The sequence below is a fragment of the Cebus imitator genome, unplaced genomic scaffold, assembly GCF_001604975.1.
Source record: "Cebus imitator isolate Cc_AM_T3 unplaced genomic scaffold, Cebus_imitator-1.0 Scaffold206, whole genome shotgun sequence".
Lineage (NCBI taxonomy): Eukaryota > Metazoa > Chordata > Mammalia > Primates > Cebidae > Cebus > Cebus imitator.
In genome coordinates, this window is record NW_016107521.1 from 3,712,094 (window position 1) to 3,725,584 (window position 13,491).

Sequence of the window (13,491 nt, forward strand, 5' to 3'; positions counted from 1 at the left end):
TGTATTTAAGGGAAAACATAGAAGGTAAGGAGTGATTGGATGTGGGAGATGATGGAGTGATTCCTTCAGTTTTTTGTTTGTGCATCAGGCAGATAATGATAATGCTGTTAACTAACTGGGAATAAAGAGAAAGAACAAGTAATTTCATGACCTTCTAAAGCAGTATCACGTCTAAGAGTGTTTTGGTAGTCGTTAGGTTTTTCTGAATATACGATCGTGTTGTCAGCAAACATGGATAATTTGGCTTCCTCTTTTCCAATTTGGGTGGCTTTTATTTGTTTCATTGGTCGAATTTCTCTGGCTAGAACTTCTAGTTCTATGTTGAACAGGAGTGGTAAAAGTGGACATCCTTGTCTTGTTCTAGATCTTAGAGGAAATGTAAAAAAGTCGGCTGTGTCAAAAGAACTATTTCTTTATATGGTATGGGTTTTAATAGTATGTTATTTTACATACAGGTTCAGAGAGAAGAAATTATGAGGATTGCAGTAGAGGTGGGAATGGAAGATAAGGAACTGGAGACAGTGAGTATAGATAATTCTTTCACGAAGTCTGCCACTGGAAAAAGATAAATAGTTGGATGAAAAGACAAGAATGAATGAAGAGTTTTTCACTGTGGGAAGGACTTTAGTAGGGCTTGTGAATTAGATGGAACAAGCCACTAGAGTGGGTGAAAGGAAGAAATGAAGGAGAAAATAAATCCATTAAGAGAGTGAAATCCTATACCTTAGAGAGGGAGCATAGATGGTCAAGGTTGAATCTAGGTCTTTAATGATCTTGAGTAATATAGTGGAATTAAATAGAAATGCTATGATCCCTATCATCTGACCCACGAGTTTCTTTTTGACTTAAACTGTCTTTCAGGCAGGCTGACCATCACTCATCATGAGCTGTGCCCCTAATGCTTCACACTCTCCAGTCTTCTTGCTCCTTGGGTTCTCAAGAGCTAGCATCTCCCACACTCTTCTCTTCTTCCTGTTCCTGGCTGTTTACCTGACCACTATATTGGGGAATGTGACATTGGTGCTGCTTATCTCCCGGGTCTCCAGACTCCATTCATCCATGTATTATCTGCTTCGTGGCCTCTCTATGATAGACATGGGGTTATCCACAGTCACACTGCCTCAGTTGCTGGCCCATCTGGTCTCTGATTACCCAACCATTCCTGCTGCCCGCTGCTTGGCTTAGTTCTTTTTCTTCTATGCATTTGGGGTTACAGATACACTTGTCATTGCTGTCATGGCTCTGGATCGCTATGTGGCCATCTGTGACCCCCTGCACTATGCTTCGGTAATGAATCACCAACGGTGTGCCTGCTTACTAGCCTTGAGCTGGGTAGTGTCCATACTGCACACCATGCTGCATGTGGGACTTGTCCTGCCCCTTTGCTGGACTGGGGATCCTAGGGGCAATGTTAACCTTCCTCACTTCTTTTGTGACCACCGGCCACTTCTTCGAGCCTCTTGTTCTGACACACATTCTAATGAGCTGGCCATATTCCTTGAGGGTGGCTTCCTTATGCTGGGCCCCTGTGCCCTCATTGTACTCTCTTATGTTCGAATTGGGACCACCATTCTACGTTTGCCTTCAGCTGCTGGTCGCCGCCGAGCAGTCTCCACCTGTGGATCCCACCTCACCATGGTTGTTTTCCTCTATGGCACCATCATTTGGGTCTACTTCCAGCCTCCCTCCCAGAACTCTCGGCATCAGGACATGGTGGCTTCAGTAATGTATACTGCCATTACAACTTTGGCCAACCCTTTTGTGTACAGCCTCCATAATAAGGATGTCAAGGGTGCACTCCACAGGCTGCTTGAATGGAGGAAGGCAGATCCCTGATTAGCCTGCTGTGGGCCATATTGGATAGCTGAGAAAAGTCATAGGCCTATTCTAAGCAGAATTGGTTTTGGGGAGATCAGAGGGAGGGAGGGCTTAGATAATTTAAGGAACTCCAGATTTGGCTCTTGTCAATGTTGTGCTTTGATAGAGCCAGGAACATTCCACATTCATAGACACATAAGATCAGGGCTGCCTTATCAGCATAGCTCTGGGCACCCTCCATCATTTTATCAAAGTGGATAAAAATGAATTACCAAGTCTGGGTAGTTTTAATTTTAGAGTTCTGAGGGAATATGAGGATAGGATTGTGAAACTATGGACTAAAGGAAGGGCCGTGGAGTTAGTCATCATCACATTTAAGTTGGTGTGTGTTCTTGTGGGAGTGTGTCTGTGTATATCAGAAAGTAAGGGAAGACAACAGTTTAGACAAATAGGGCTGTCTCAGGAACAGAAAACCAAACACCTCATGTTCTCACTCATAAGTGGGTGTTGAACAATGAGAACACATGGATGCAGGGGTGGGAATATCACATACCAGAGCCTGTTGTTGGGGAAGGGGCTAGGGGAGGGATAGCAGGGTGTGGAGGGATTGGGGAGGGATAGCATTAGGAGAAATACCTAATTTAGATGATGGGGTGATGGATGCAGCAAACCACTGTGGCACAGGTATACCTGTGTAACACACCTGCACACTCTGCACATGTACCACAGAACTTAAAGTGTAATAAATAAAGAAAAAAGAAAAAAAATCGGGCTGCCAAATACACTGCCTCTTCCATTCAATGAGCAAAAATATGTCCCCAAGTGAGTGTGAAATGATAATGATGATTCTACTATTCCCTAAGTTAGCCCTGATGTCCATGGGTTTCTTATAGTGTGAACTTCTAACTCTGATGCATATGAGTTCTATTTTATATATTTTAAATTAATGTGCATTAAAAATAAAATGTAGGTAGAAAAATACAAGATAACTACTTCATTGCATAAAAGAAGGAACAGTGAACTATCTTAACACTGATGAAAAAATTGGCACTTTGCTTATAGCTTTTTGGCAGCTGAAAAATTGGTCTCTACTTCGGTGCTTCTTAAAAGATTAAACTGGTAATTTTGAGGGTACTCAGTTTTCACCTTTATGCACAGACCTTTGCCCTTCACCCCACTTGAGATGCAGCTTCACTCAAACAGGCTGTAATTTAATTGTAAACAGGGTTTCCTATGCTGAGGATTTCCAGGACATCTATGGCTTCCAGAGTTATAAGAACTCTAGAAGGCACCTTGACATTCACAGAGCACTCTTCTTGGGACACATTCAGCATGATTGGTCCAGGCAAGATCTGGTCTTCTCTGCTTCTTCTCCTTACTGAATGTGCTGACCTCTGTCTCTATTCCTCCATAAGCCCCTTCACCCCCATCCCAAAGGCACTACCTCAATCCCTGGGATCTCCCCATTCCAGGTACAATTTCTATATTCCCCTGACCAAGCATCTTCTGTTCACTCAATACATTATTTCTCGAGCGATTGGTAACATCCAGTGTTCTAATCTCAATGCCAAATCTACATTATCTGCCTGTGAGTTCTGGCATAGTTTTTGGGAACCATCACCTCACCCACATGCCTGGCTCCCATGACATTGTACTATTGGTGTCCTCTAATGTTGCTCCATCTTTTCTGTACCCCTGTGTGACATCTGTTCCTTCTACTTTAAGTCTTAGGCACCTTGGCTATGCTTGTCTTATTCTGTTACAGAACTCATCTACTCTTAATATATCACTTCTCTTTTCAAATTACTATCACCTTACAATGAAAATGTAGGAAATTAAATTCTCACAGTAGATTCATTTCCACAGCTCTTCATTTATTGTCATAATCACCACTGATATCTAAGGTTCCAATAAGTAAACCCCAATTCTTCCTCTGTCTGTATCACCTTTCACTGTGCATCAGAATCACCTGGGAGTTTTGGATCCAGTTGCTATGAGGTAAAGCTTAGGCATCAGTATTTTTAAACATTCCCCAAATGATTCTAATAGGTAGCTACAGTCAAGACCATTGGCTTAATGTGATGTGTTTTGAAGCTTATCAATTAATCCTCCTAAAACCTCTTGCATTTGAATAGTAGTAATAGCTTTTATGTAGCACTTCGTATGTGTCAGACATTGTTTTAGGAGCTCTCCACATATTAACTCACCGATGTCTCTCAGCAAGGTGATGAAGTAATTGCTGTTCTTACCCCCCTGAGGCACAGAGAGAGTAAGTTACTTGCTTGGAGACAAACCTTGCTCATATTTCTTCAAATATCCTGTGGCTTGTATTCTGTATTTCCTCTCCAAATTGAACTATGTTCGGTTCTCATAGCCTTTACCTCATCTAGATCTTTATCATGCCCTGTGCAAACTACAAATGGACCTCCCTGCTATCAATCTCTTCCATTGTTCATGGTATTAATCTTACAGAGCACACTGCATGAATCAGCACATATGCAGCCCATGTGCACTGGATTTGAAGTCAGCATGCTTCATCCACTTTTGTTTAACTCAATCCCATCACTTCCTCACTGTGTCATTTTAACTGAGGTTTTGCATCTGTGAGCCTTGGTTTTCCCAGAGATGATTTTAATACCTGAATTACTACTCTCACAAGTTAATTACGCTTCTCAAATTGTGCATGTGATTTTGCCTTGTAAACTCTTAAATAATAGAGAAAAGTTGTTATGATTATTGTCCATTATACAAGTCCATCAGCATCTTTGAAATTGGATTATACTGTTAAAGAGAGAAAAGGCTACATTATATATTTATTAATTATTTCCCAAAGCCGCTGGTCACAGAACAGGTACAAATATTCATAAGCACTCATTGACAACTATGTTATTTTTTGCTGGAAAAGTTCACAGTTTGTACAGCACTGGTGAAAAATATACGTTTTAAATTTATCATCAAATTATGCATTTTTTCTGGAATCCTAGTTCTGCTCCCTGAATTCTCTTCTCTGTCTTCAATCTTCTATGTCAGTGGCACAGAGCAACTCCACAGCATATCAGAAACACATGATAGGTCTAAAAGTATACTGATGCCCAGGTCATACCACAGACCAATTAATACAGAATCACTAGGGCTGGGCCCAGACAGGGATATTTTATGATTCTCTCCAGTTGCAAAGCCATGATTGTGAACCATGGCTGTGTGAACTAATGTGACTACAAATAGTCACGCTTCTGCCCTCTCTGTCCAGGTTCAGGAAAGGTTAAGGGGAAATTATCCTCAATTGGCAGGAGGAGAAGAGGCACTCTGTTCTGAACTGAGTGTTTGGGTCCCTCCAAGATCCATACATTGAAACCCTAACCTCCTAGGTGATAGTCTTAGGAGGTGGGAGCCTTTGGGTGATAATCGGGTTGCGAGGATGGAGCCCTCATGAATGGAATTAGTGCCCTTTCAAGAAGAGGATGAAGAGCTGCTTTATCCTATCTCTCTGGCTCTCATCCGTGTGAGGATACAATGAGAAGATGACTGTCCGAAAACCAGGAAGCATGCCCTCACCAGCCACTAGATCTGCCCTCACCTTGGTCTTAGACTTTCCAGCTTCCAGAACTGCAAGAAATAAATATTGTTTAAACTACCCAGTCTATGTTAATTTGTTATAGCAGCCCTAACTGACAGATAGATTTGCTGTTAATAAATCTTTGATCCTGATGCAACCCTTTTTGTTTGCCCAGTAGGTTAGAAGCGGAGTGCAGCAGGGATGCGATATCTTAACTTCTACAATAAACACTGAGTGAGTACTCCACTATTTATTTTCTTCTGTGAATTAACGTTGTCTCCTTTTTGTTGCAATTAATAAGAATGCACTTTTTCCATATTTTGTATTACTTCCAGATGTGGGGTTACTTGGAGACAGTATATGATCTTATTTTAGCACATATTTCTCATAATTTGTATTGCATTTCACATTGTTTTATTGTCTTCCCCCCCCCTAAGATATCTAGAGGCTTATAAATCTTACTTTTATTTAATGGCTGGTCATATTTACATTTTTCAAAATTGTACTGAAGTTTATATTTCACTGACAATATCAAAAACATATCTTTGGATGACTCATCATACATACTGTGAGAATTACCACGATTTTTCTGTTATTGCCCCAACTGCATTTGGTTCTTATTTTTTAAAAGTAAGATTAATATTTTAAAGTGGCTTTAGGGCTGGGCATGCTGGTTCGTTCCTATAATTCCAGCGCTTTTGGAGCCCAAGGCAGGAGAATCACTTGAGGCCAGGAGTTCAAGGCCAGCCTGGGCAACATAGTAAGACTTCATCTCCACACACACACACACAAAAATTAGCCATGTGTGGTGGTGAGCGTCTGTGGTCCCAGCTCTACTTGGGAAGCTGAGGTATGAGGAGGCTTGAGCCTTTGAGACTGAAGCTGTAGTGAGCTATAATTGTGCCACTGTACTCCAGCCTGGGTGACTGAGTGAGACCCTGTCTCAAAAATAATAATAATAAATAAAGTAGCTTTAGGTTCACAGCAAAGTTGAGCAGAAACCACAGAGTTGCCATATACCTCTTTCTCTCATGTACATAGCCTATTCCACTATCAACATTCCACACCAGAGTAGTAGTATATTTCTTAACATTGATGACCTACATTGACATACTGTCTCCTTGAATCCATACTTTACATTAGGGTTCACTCTTGGTTTAGTACATTCTATGGGTTTGGACAAATGCATAGTGGCATGTATTCACCCTTACAGAACCATACAGAACAGTTTGAGTGCCTTAAAGATCCTCTGTGCTCCTCCTATTCATCTATTCCTTTCCCCTAACCTAGAAGAAGATTATGCAGTCATTTTATGTTTAAGTTTTTGAGGAACCTTCTTACTGTTTTCCATAATGGCCATACCAATTTACATTCCCGCGTATAGTGAACCAGAGTTCCCTAGTTTTAGCTCTTGCACTTAGGTTTTTGGTTAATTTTTGTATATGGTATGAGGAAAGAAAGAGTCTAACTTTATTCTTTTACATATAAGTAACCAGTTATTCCCACACTATTTGTTGAAGAGAATGTTCTTTCCTCCTTGAATGTCCTTTGCATCTGTAAAAAAAAATCAAGTCTTTAGATAGATGGACTTATTTCTAGCCTCTCAATTCTATTTCATTGATCTATAGTTCTATATCCTTTGCCAGTACCACATGGCTTTTATGACTGTAACTTTGTAATAATTTTGGAAATAGGAAAGTGTGGGCGCTACAAATTTGTTCTTTTTTTTCAGATAGTTTTGGCTACTCATTGCTCCTGGCAATTTCATGTGAATTTCAGGATTGGCTTTTTCATTTCTACAAAATAGTTAATAGAGATTTTTGTAGTAATTGTATTGAATCTGTAGACCAATTTATGAATTATTGCCTTTTTAGGAATATTAAGTCTCCCAATCCATTACATGGTTGTCTATTTATTTATGTCTCTTAAATTTCTTTCAACAATGTTTTGTAGTTTTCATTGTACAAGTCTTGCACATCCATGGCTAAATTTCTTCTTGTTTTATTCTTTTTGATATTATTATAAATTAAATTTTATTTCTTTTGAAGGTTATTCATTGCTTGTATACAAAAATACAATTGATTATTCATGTTCATGTTGCATGCTGAAACTTTGCTGAAGTTTGTTAGCTCTATTCATTTACTAGCTGCAACAGTTTATGTGTTTTATTTTGTGTGGGTGGATTTTTGATGATTTCCGCTTGGTTCCTTTTTACAATTTCATCTCTTTATATATATTCCATTTTTGGTGAGACATTCTTTTTTGGTTTCCTTTAGTTGTTGTTGTTGTTGTTTTTTGAAATAATATAGAAGTTTATTTACATTTTATTTTCAAAAAATTTGCAGTTGGTCAGTCCAGGGCTACAGAGGCACTCCATGGCATCAGGAATCCAGGGATCTTTAATCGTTTTTTCTGCGTTTATGTTTATTTAAAATTATTATTTTAATTGATACAGAATAGTTATGCATATATATGGAGTATAGTGTGATATATTGATATATGCATATAATGTATAATGATCAAATCAGGATAAATAACATATTGATCACCTCAAACATTCATCATTTCTTGGTGTTGGAGATATTAAAAATCCTCTCTTCTAGCTTTTGAAAATATACAATAAATTATTGTTAACTATAATCATCCTAGAGCTGTAATTAAAAAAAAATTAACATTTTTGTGGGCACACAGTAAGTGTATGTATTTGTGGGGTACATGAGGTGTTTTGATACAGGCATGCAATGCATAGTAATCACATGATGGAGAATGGGGTATCCATCCCCTCAAGCACTTATACTTTGTGTTAAAAACAATCCAGTTACACTCTTTTAGTTATTTTAATGTACAATTATTATTGACTGTAGTCACCCTGTTGCGCTACCAAAAGTATGTCTTATTCATTCTTTCTATTTTTTGTACCCATTAGCCATCTCCACCTTCCCCCAACAACCTCCATCTATCCTTCCCAGCCTCTAGTAACTATCCCTCTACTCTCTATGTTCATGAGTTAAATTGCTTTACTTTTTAGATCCCACAAATAAGTGAGAACATGCAATGTTCATCTTTCTGTGTGTGGATTATTTCACTTAACATAATGACATAATTTTTATCAAAAATCAGTTCACTGTGTATATATGGATTTATTTCTGGATTCTGTATTCTGTTCCACTGGTCCGTGTGCATCCATGTGTCTGTTTTTATGCCAGTACTATGTTGTTTTGGTTACTATAGCTCTGTAGTGTAATTTGATGTTACATAATTCTTTCAGTTTTGTATTTTTGCTTAGGATACCTTTGGCTATTGTGGATCTTTTGTGGTTTCATATAAATTTTAGGATTTTTTTTTAATTTCTGTGAAGAATGTCATTGCATTCTGATAGGGATTGGATTGAATCTATAGATTGCTTTGAATAGTATGGGCATTTTAACAAAATTGATTCCTCCAGTCCATGAACATGGAATATCTTTTTATTTTCCTCTGTCCTCTTCAGGTTCTTCTTACATCAATGTTTTATAGTTTTCATTGTTTAGATCTTTTACTTCTTTGGTTAATTTTTAGGTATTTCATTTTATTTTATTTGTAGCTATTGTAAATGGTATTACAGTCTTCATATCCTTTTCAGGTTGTCCACTGTTGGCATATAAAAATGGTAGTGGTTTTTATATTTTAATTTCTATCTGCAACTTGAATGAATTTGTTTTTCAGTTCTAATAGTTTTTTGGTGGAGTCTTTAGATTTTTGCAAATATAAAATTATATCATCTGAAAACAGGGATAATTTGACTTCTTCCTTTCCAATTTAAATGCCTTTTATTTCTTTTTCTTGTCTGATTACTCTAGCTAGGAATTCCAGTACTGTGTTGAATAACAGTGGTGAAAGTGGGCATCCTTGATGTGTTTCAGATCTCAGGGATTTTAATTTTTTCCCACTTAGTATTATAGTAGCTGTAGGTCTATAGTATTTGTCTTTTATTATATTGAGGAATGTTCCTTCTATACACAATTTCTGGGGGCTTTTCATCTTTAAGTGATGAGAAATGTTATCAAATTATTTTTTCAACATAAATTGAAATGATCATATGGTTTTTGTCCTTTGTTTTGTTGTTATGACATAGCTCATTGATTTGTGTATTTTTTTAACTGTAGATTTTTTATTTTAATTTAAAAAATTTTTAAAAATTGTACCTTAGGTTCTGGGGTACACGTGCAAATCACGTAGGATTGTTGCATAGGTACATATGTGGCAAGGTGGTTTGCTGCCTTCCTCCCCCCATCACCTATATCTGGTGTTTTTCCCCACCTTATCCCTCCCCATCATCCCCACCCCCTGCTGTCCCTCACCTAGTCCCCTCAACTGACCACAGTGTGTGATGCTCCCTTCCCTGTGTCCACGTGTTCTAATTGTTCAACACCCGCCTATGAGTGATACCATGTGGTGTTTGATTTTCTGTTCTTCTGTCAGTTTGCTGAGAATGAAGGTTTCCAGATTCATCCATGTCCCTGTGAAGGACACAAACTCATCATTTTTTATGGCTGCATAGTATTCCATGGTGTATATGCGCCACATTTTCTTTATCCACTGTATTGTTGATGGACATTTGGGTTGGTTACATGTCTTTGCTATTGTAAACAGTGCCACAATGAACACGTGTGCATGAGTCTTTATAATAGGACAATTTATAATTCTGTGGGTATTCACCCAGTAATGGGATTGCTGGGTCAAATTGTATTTCTATTTCTAGGTCCTCGAGGAATTGCCATACTGTCTTCCACAATAGTTAAACTAATTTGCACTCCCACCAACAGTGTAAAAGTGTTCCTGTTTCTCCACATCCTCTCCAGCATCTGTTGTCTCCAGATTTTTTAGTGATTGCCATTCTAACTGGTGTGAGATGGTATCTCAATGTGGTTTTGATTTGCATTTCTCTAATGACCAGTGATGATGAGCATTTTTTCATATGTTTGTTGGCCTCATATATGTCTTCTTTTGTAAAGAGTCTGTTCATATCCTTCACCCACTTTTGAATGGGTTTGTTTTTTTCTTGTAAATCTGTCTTAGTTCTTTGTAGATTCTGAATATTAGCCCTTTGTCAGATGGGTAGATTGCAAAATTTTTTTCCCATTCTGTTGGTTGCTGGTTCACTCTAATGATTGTTTCCTTTGCTGTACAGAAGCTCTGGAGTTTACTTAGATCCCATTTGTCTATTTTGGCTTTTGTTGCCATTGCTTTTGGTGTTTTAGCCATGAAGTCCTTGCCTATGCTTATGTCCTGAATGGTTTTGCCTAGGTTTTCTTCTAGGGTTTTTATGGCATTAGGTCTTATGTTTAGATCTTCAGTCCATCTGGAGTTAATTTTAGTGTAAGGTGTCAGGAAGGGGTCCAGTTTCTGCTTTCTGCACATTGCAAGCCGGTTTTCCCAACACCATTTATTAAAGAGGAAATCCTTTCCCCATTGCTTGTTTTTCTCAGGTTTGTCAAAGATCAGATGATTGTAGATGTGTGGTGTTGTGTCTGAGGCCTCTGTTCTGTTCCACTAGTCTATGTCTCTGTTTTGGTACCAGTACCGTGCTGTTTTGATTACTATGGCTTTGCAGCATAGTTTGAAGTCATGTAGCATGATGCCTCCAGCTTTGTTCTTTTTGCTTAGGATTGTTTTAGCTATTTGGGTGCTCTTTTGGTTCCATATGAAGCTTGAAGTGGTTTTTTCCAGTTCTGTGAAGAAGATCATTAGAAGCTTGATGGGGATAGCATTGAATCTATAAATTACTTTGGGCAATACGGCCATTTTCACGATGTTGATTCTTCCCAACCATGAGCATGGAATGTTTTTCCATCTGTTTGTGTCCTTTCTTATTTCCTTGAGCAGTGGTTTGTAGTTCTCCTTGAAGAGGTCCTTTACGTCCCTTGTCAGTTGTATTCCCAGGTATTTTATTGTCTTTGTAGCAATTGTGAATGGGAGTTCACTCATGATTTGGCTCTCTGTTTGTCTGTTATTGGTGTATAGAAATGCTTGTTATTTCTGCACATTGATTTTGTATCCTGAGACTTCGCTGGAGTTGCTTATCAGTTTCAGGAGTTTTCGGGCTGAGACGATGGGGTCTTCTAAATTTACAATCATGACATCTGCAAATAGAGACAATTTGGCTTCCTCTTTTCCTAATTGAATACTCTTTATTTCTTTTTCTTGCCTGATTGCTCTGGTTAGACTTCCAATACTATATTGAATAGGAGTGGAGAGAGGGCATCCTTGTCTAGTGCCAGATTTCAAGGGGAATGCTTCCAGTTTTTGCCCATTCAGTATGATATTGGCTGTGGGTTTGTCATAAATAGCTTTTATTATTTTGTGATATGTTCCATCAATAAGTTTATTGAGAGTTTTTAGTGTAAAGGGCTGTTGAATTTTGTCAAAGGCCTTCTCTGCATCTATTAAGATAATCATGTGGTTTTTGTCTTTGGTTCTATTTATGTGATGGATTATCTTTATAGACTTGCATGTGTTGAACCAGCCTTGCATCCCCGGGATGAAGCTTACTTGATTATGATAAATAAGCTTTTGATTTGCTGTTGTGTTCTGTTTGCCAGTATTTTATTGAAGATTTTTGTATCGATGTTCGTCATGGATATTGGCCTGAAGTTTTCTTTTTCAGTGTGTCTCTGCCCGGTTTTGGTATTAGATTATGTTGGTTTCATAAAATGAGTTGGAGAGGATTCCTTCTTTTTGTATTGTTTGGAATAGTTTCAGAAGGAATGGACCTGGGCTTTTTTTAGTTGATAGGCTATTAATTGCTGCCTCAATTTCAGCCCTTGTTATTGGTCTATTCAGGGTTTCAACTTCTTCCTGGTTTAGTCTTGGGAGAGTGCAAGTGCCCAGGAATTCATCCATTTCTTCCAGATTTACTGGTTTGTGTGCATAGAGGGAGGCACTGCTGGGCTGCCATGAGTTCAGTGGAGCTGCTGTGTCTGTAATTTACTTTTTTATTTCTACCAGGACTATGTTGTTTTGTTTACTGTAGCTTTGTCATGTAGTTTGAAGTTGGATAATGTGATGCCTCTGGATTTGTTCTTTTTCCTTAGGATTGCTTTGGCTATTTGGGCCCTTTATTGTTTCCATATGAATTTAAAAATAGTTTTTCTAATTATGTAAAAAATGTCATTGGTAGTTTGATAGGAATAGTATTGGATCTCTAAATTGCTTTGGGCAGTATGACCATTTTAATGATGCTGATTCTTCCTATCTATGAGCATGAAATATTTTTCCATTTGTTTGTGTTATTTCTGATTTCTTTCTTTCTATTATTTTGTAATTCTTGTTGTAGAGATCTTTCATCTCCCTGGTTAGCTGTATTCCTAGGTATTTAATGTTCTTTGTGGCTACTGTGAATGGGGTTGCATTCTTGATTTGGTTCTCAGCTTGGACATTATTGTGTATAGAAATGCTACTGAATGTACATTAATTTTGTATCCTGAAACTTTGCTGAAGTTGTTCCGCAAACATCTAGGCGTATTTGGGCAGAGACTATGGAATTTGTTCAGTGTAGAATCTTATTTCCTATGAGAAGAGATAGTTTGACTTTCTCTCTTTCTATCTGGATTTCTTTTATTTCTTTTGCTTGCCTGATTGCTGTGGCTAGAACTTCCATTATTATGTTGAACAGCAGTTTTTGTGAGTCTGGAAATCCTTGTCTTGTTTGGTTCTCAAGGGGAATGCTTCCATAGTGTACCCATTTAGTATGATGTTGGCTGTGGGTTTTTTGTAGATGGCTCTTATTATTTTAAAGTATATTCATTTGATGCCTAGTTTGTTGAGGGTTTTTAACATAAAGATGTTGAATTTTTTCAAATGTCTTTTTTGATGATCATGTGGTTTTCATTTTAGCTTTGCTCATGGGATGAATCACATTTATTGACTTACATATATTGAACCAACTTTGGATCCCAACAGTGAAGCCTACTTGATCATGGTGGATTAGCTTTCTGATGTGCTGCTGGGTTTAATTTGCTAGTATTTTGTTAAGGATTTTTGCATCTATGTTCATCAATGATATTGGCCAGAAGTTTTCCTTCTTTGTTGTGTCTCCACCAGGTTTTGGTATCAGAATGATTTCTGGCCTCATAGAA

At 38.0% G+C, this 13,491-nt stretch overlaps 1 protein-coding gene across 1 annotated transcript; it reads left to right on the forward strand.

Annotated features, from left to right (window-relative positions):
* Positions 1 to 882: 882 nt before the first annotated feature.
* LOC108317724 (olfactory receptor 1B1) lies at positions 883 to 1,836 on the forward strand. Its single transcript, XM_017548386.2, is given in 1 exon segment — positions 883 to 1,836. A coding segment is annotated over 1 exon segment (954 nt).
* Positions 1,837 to 13,491: the final 11,655 nt, after the last annotated feature.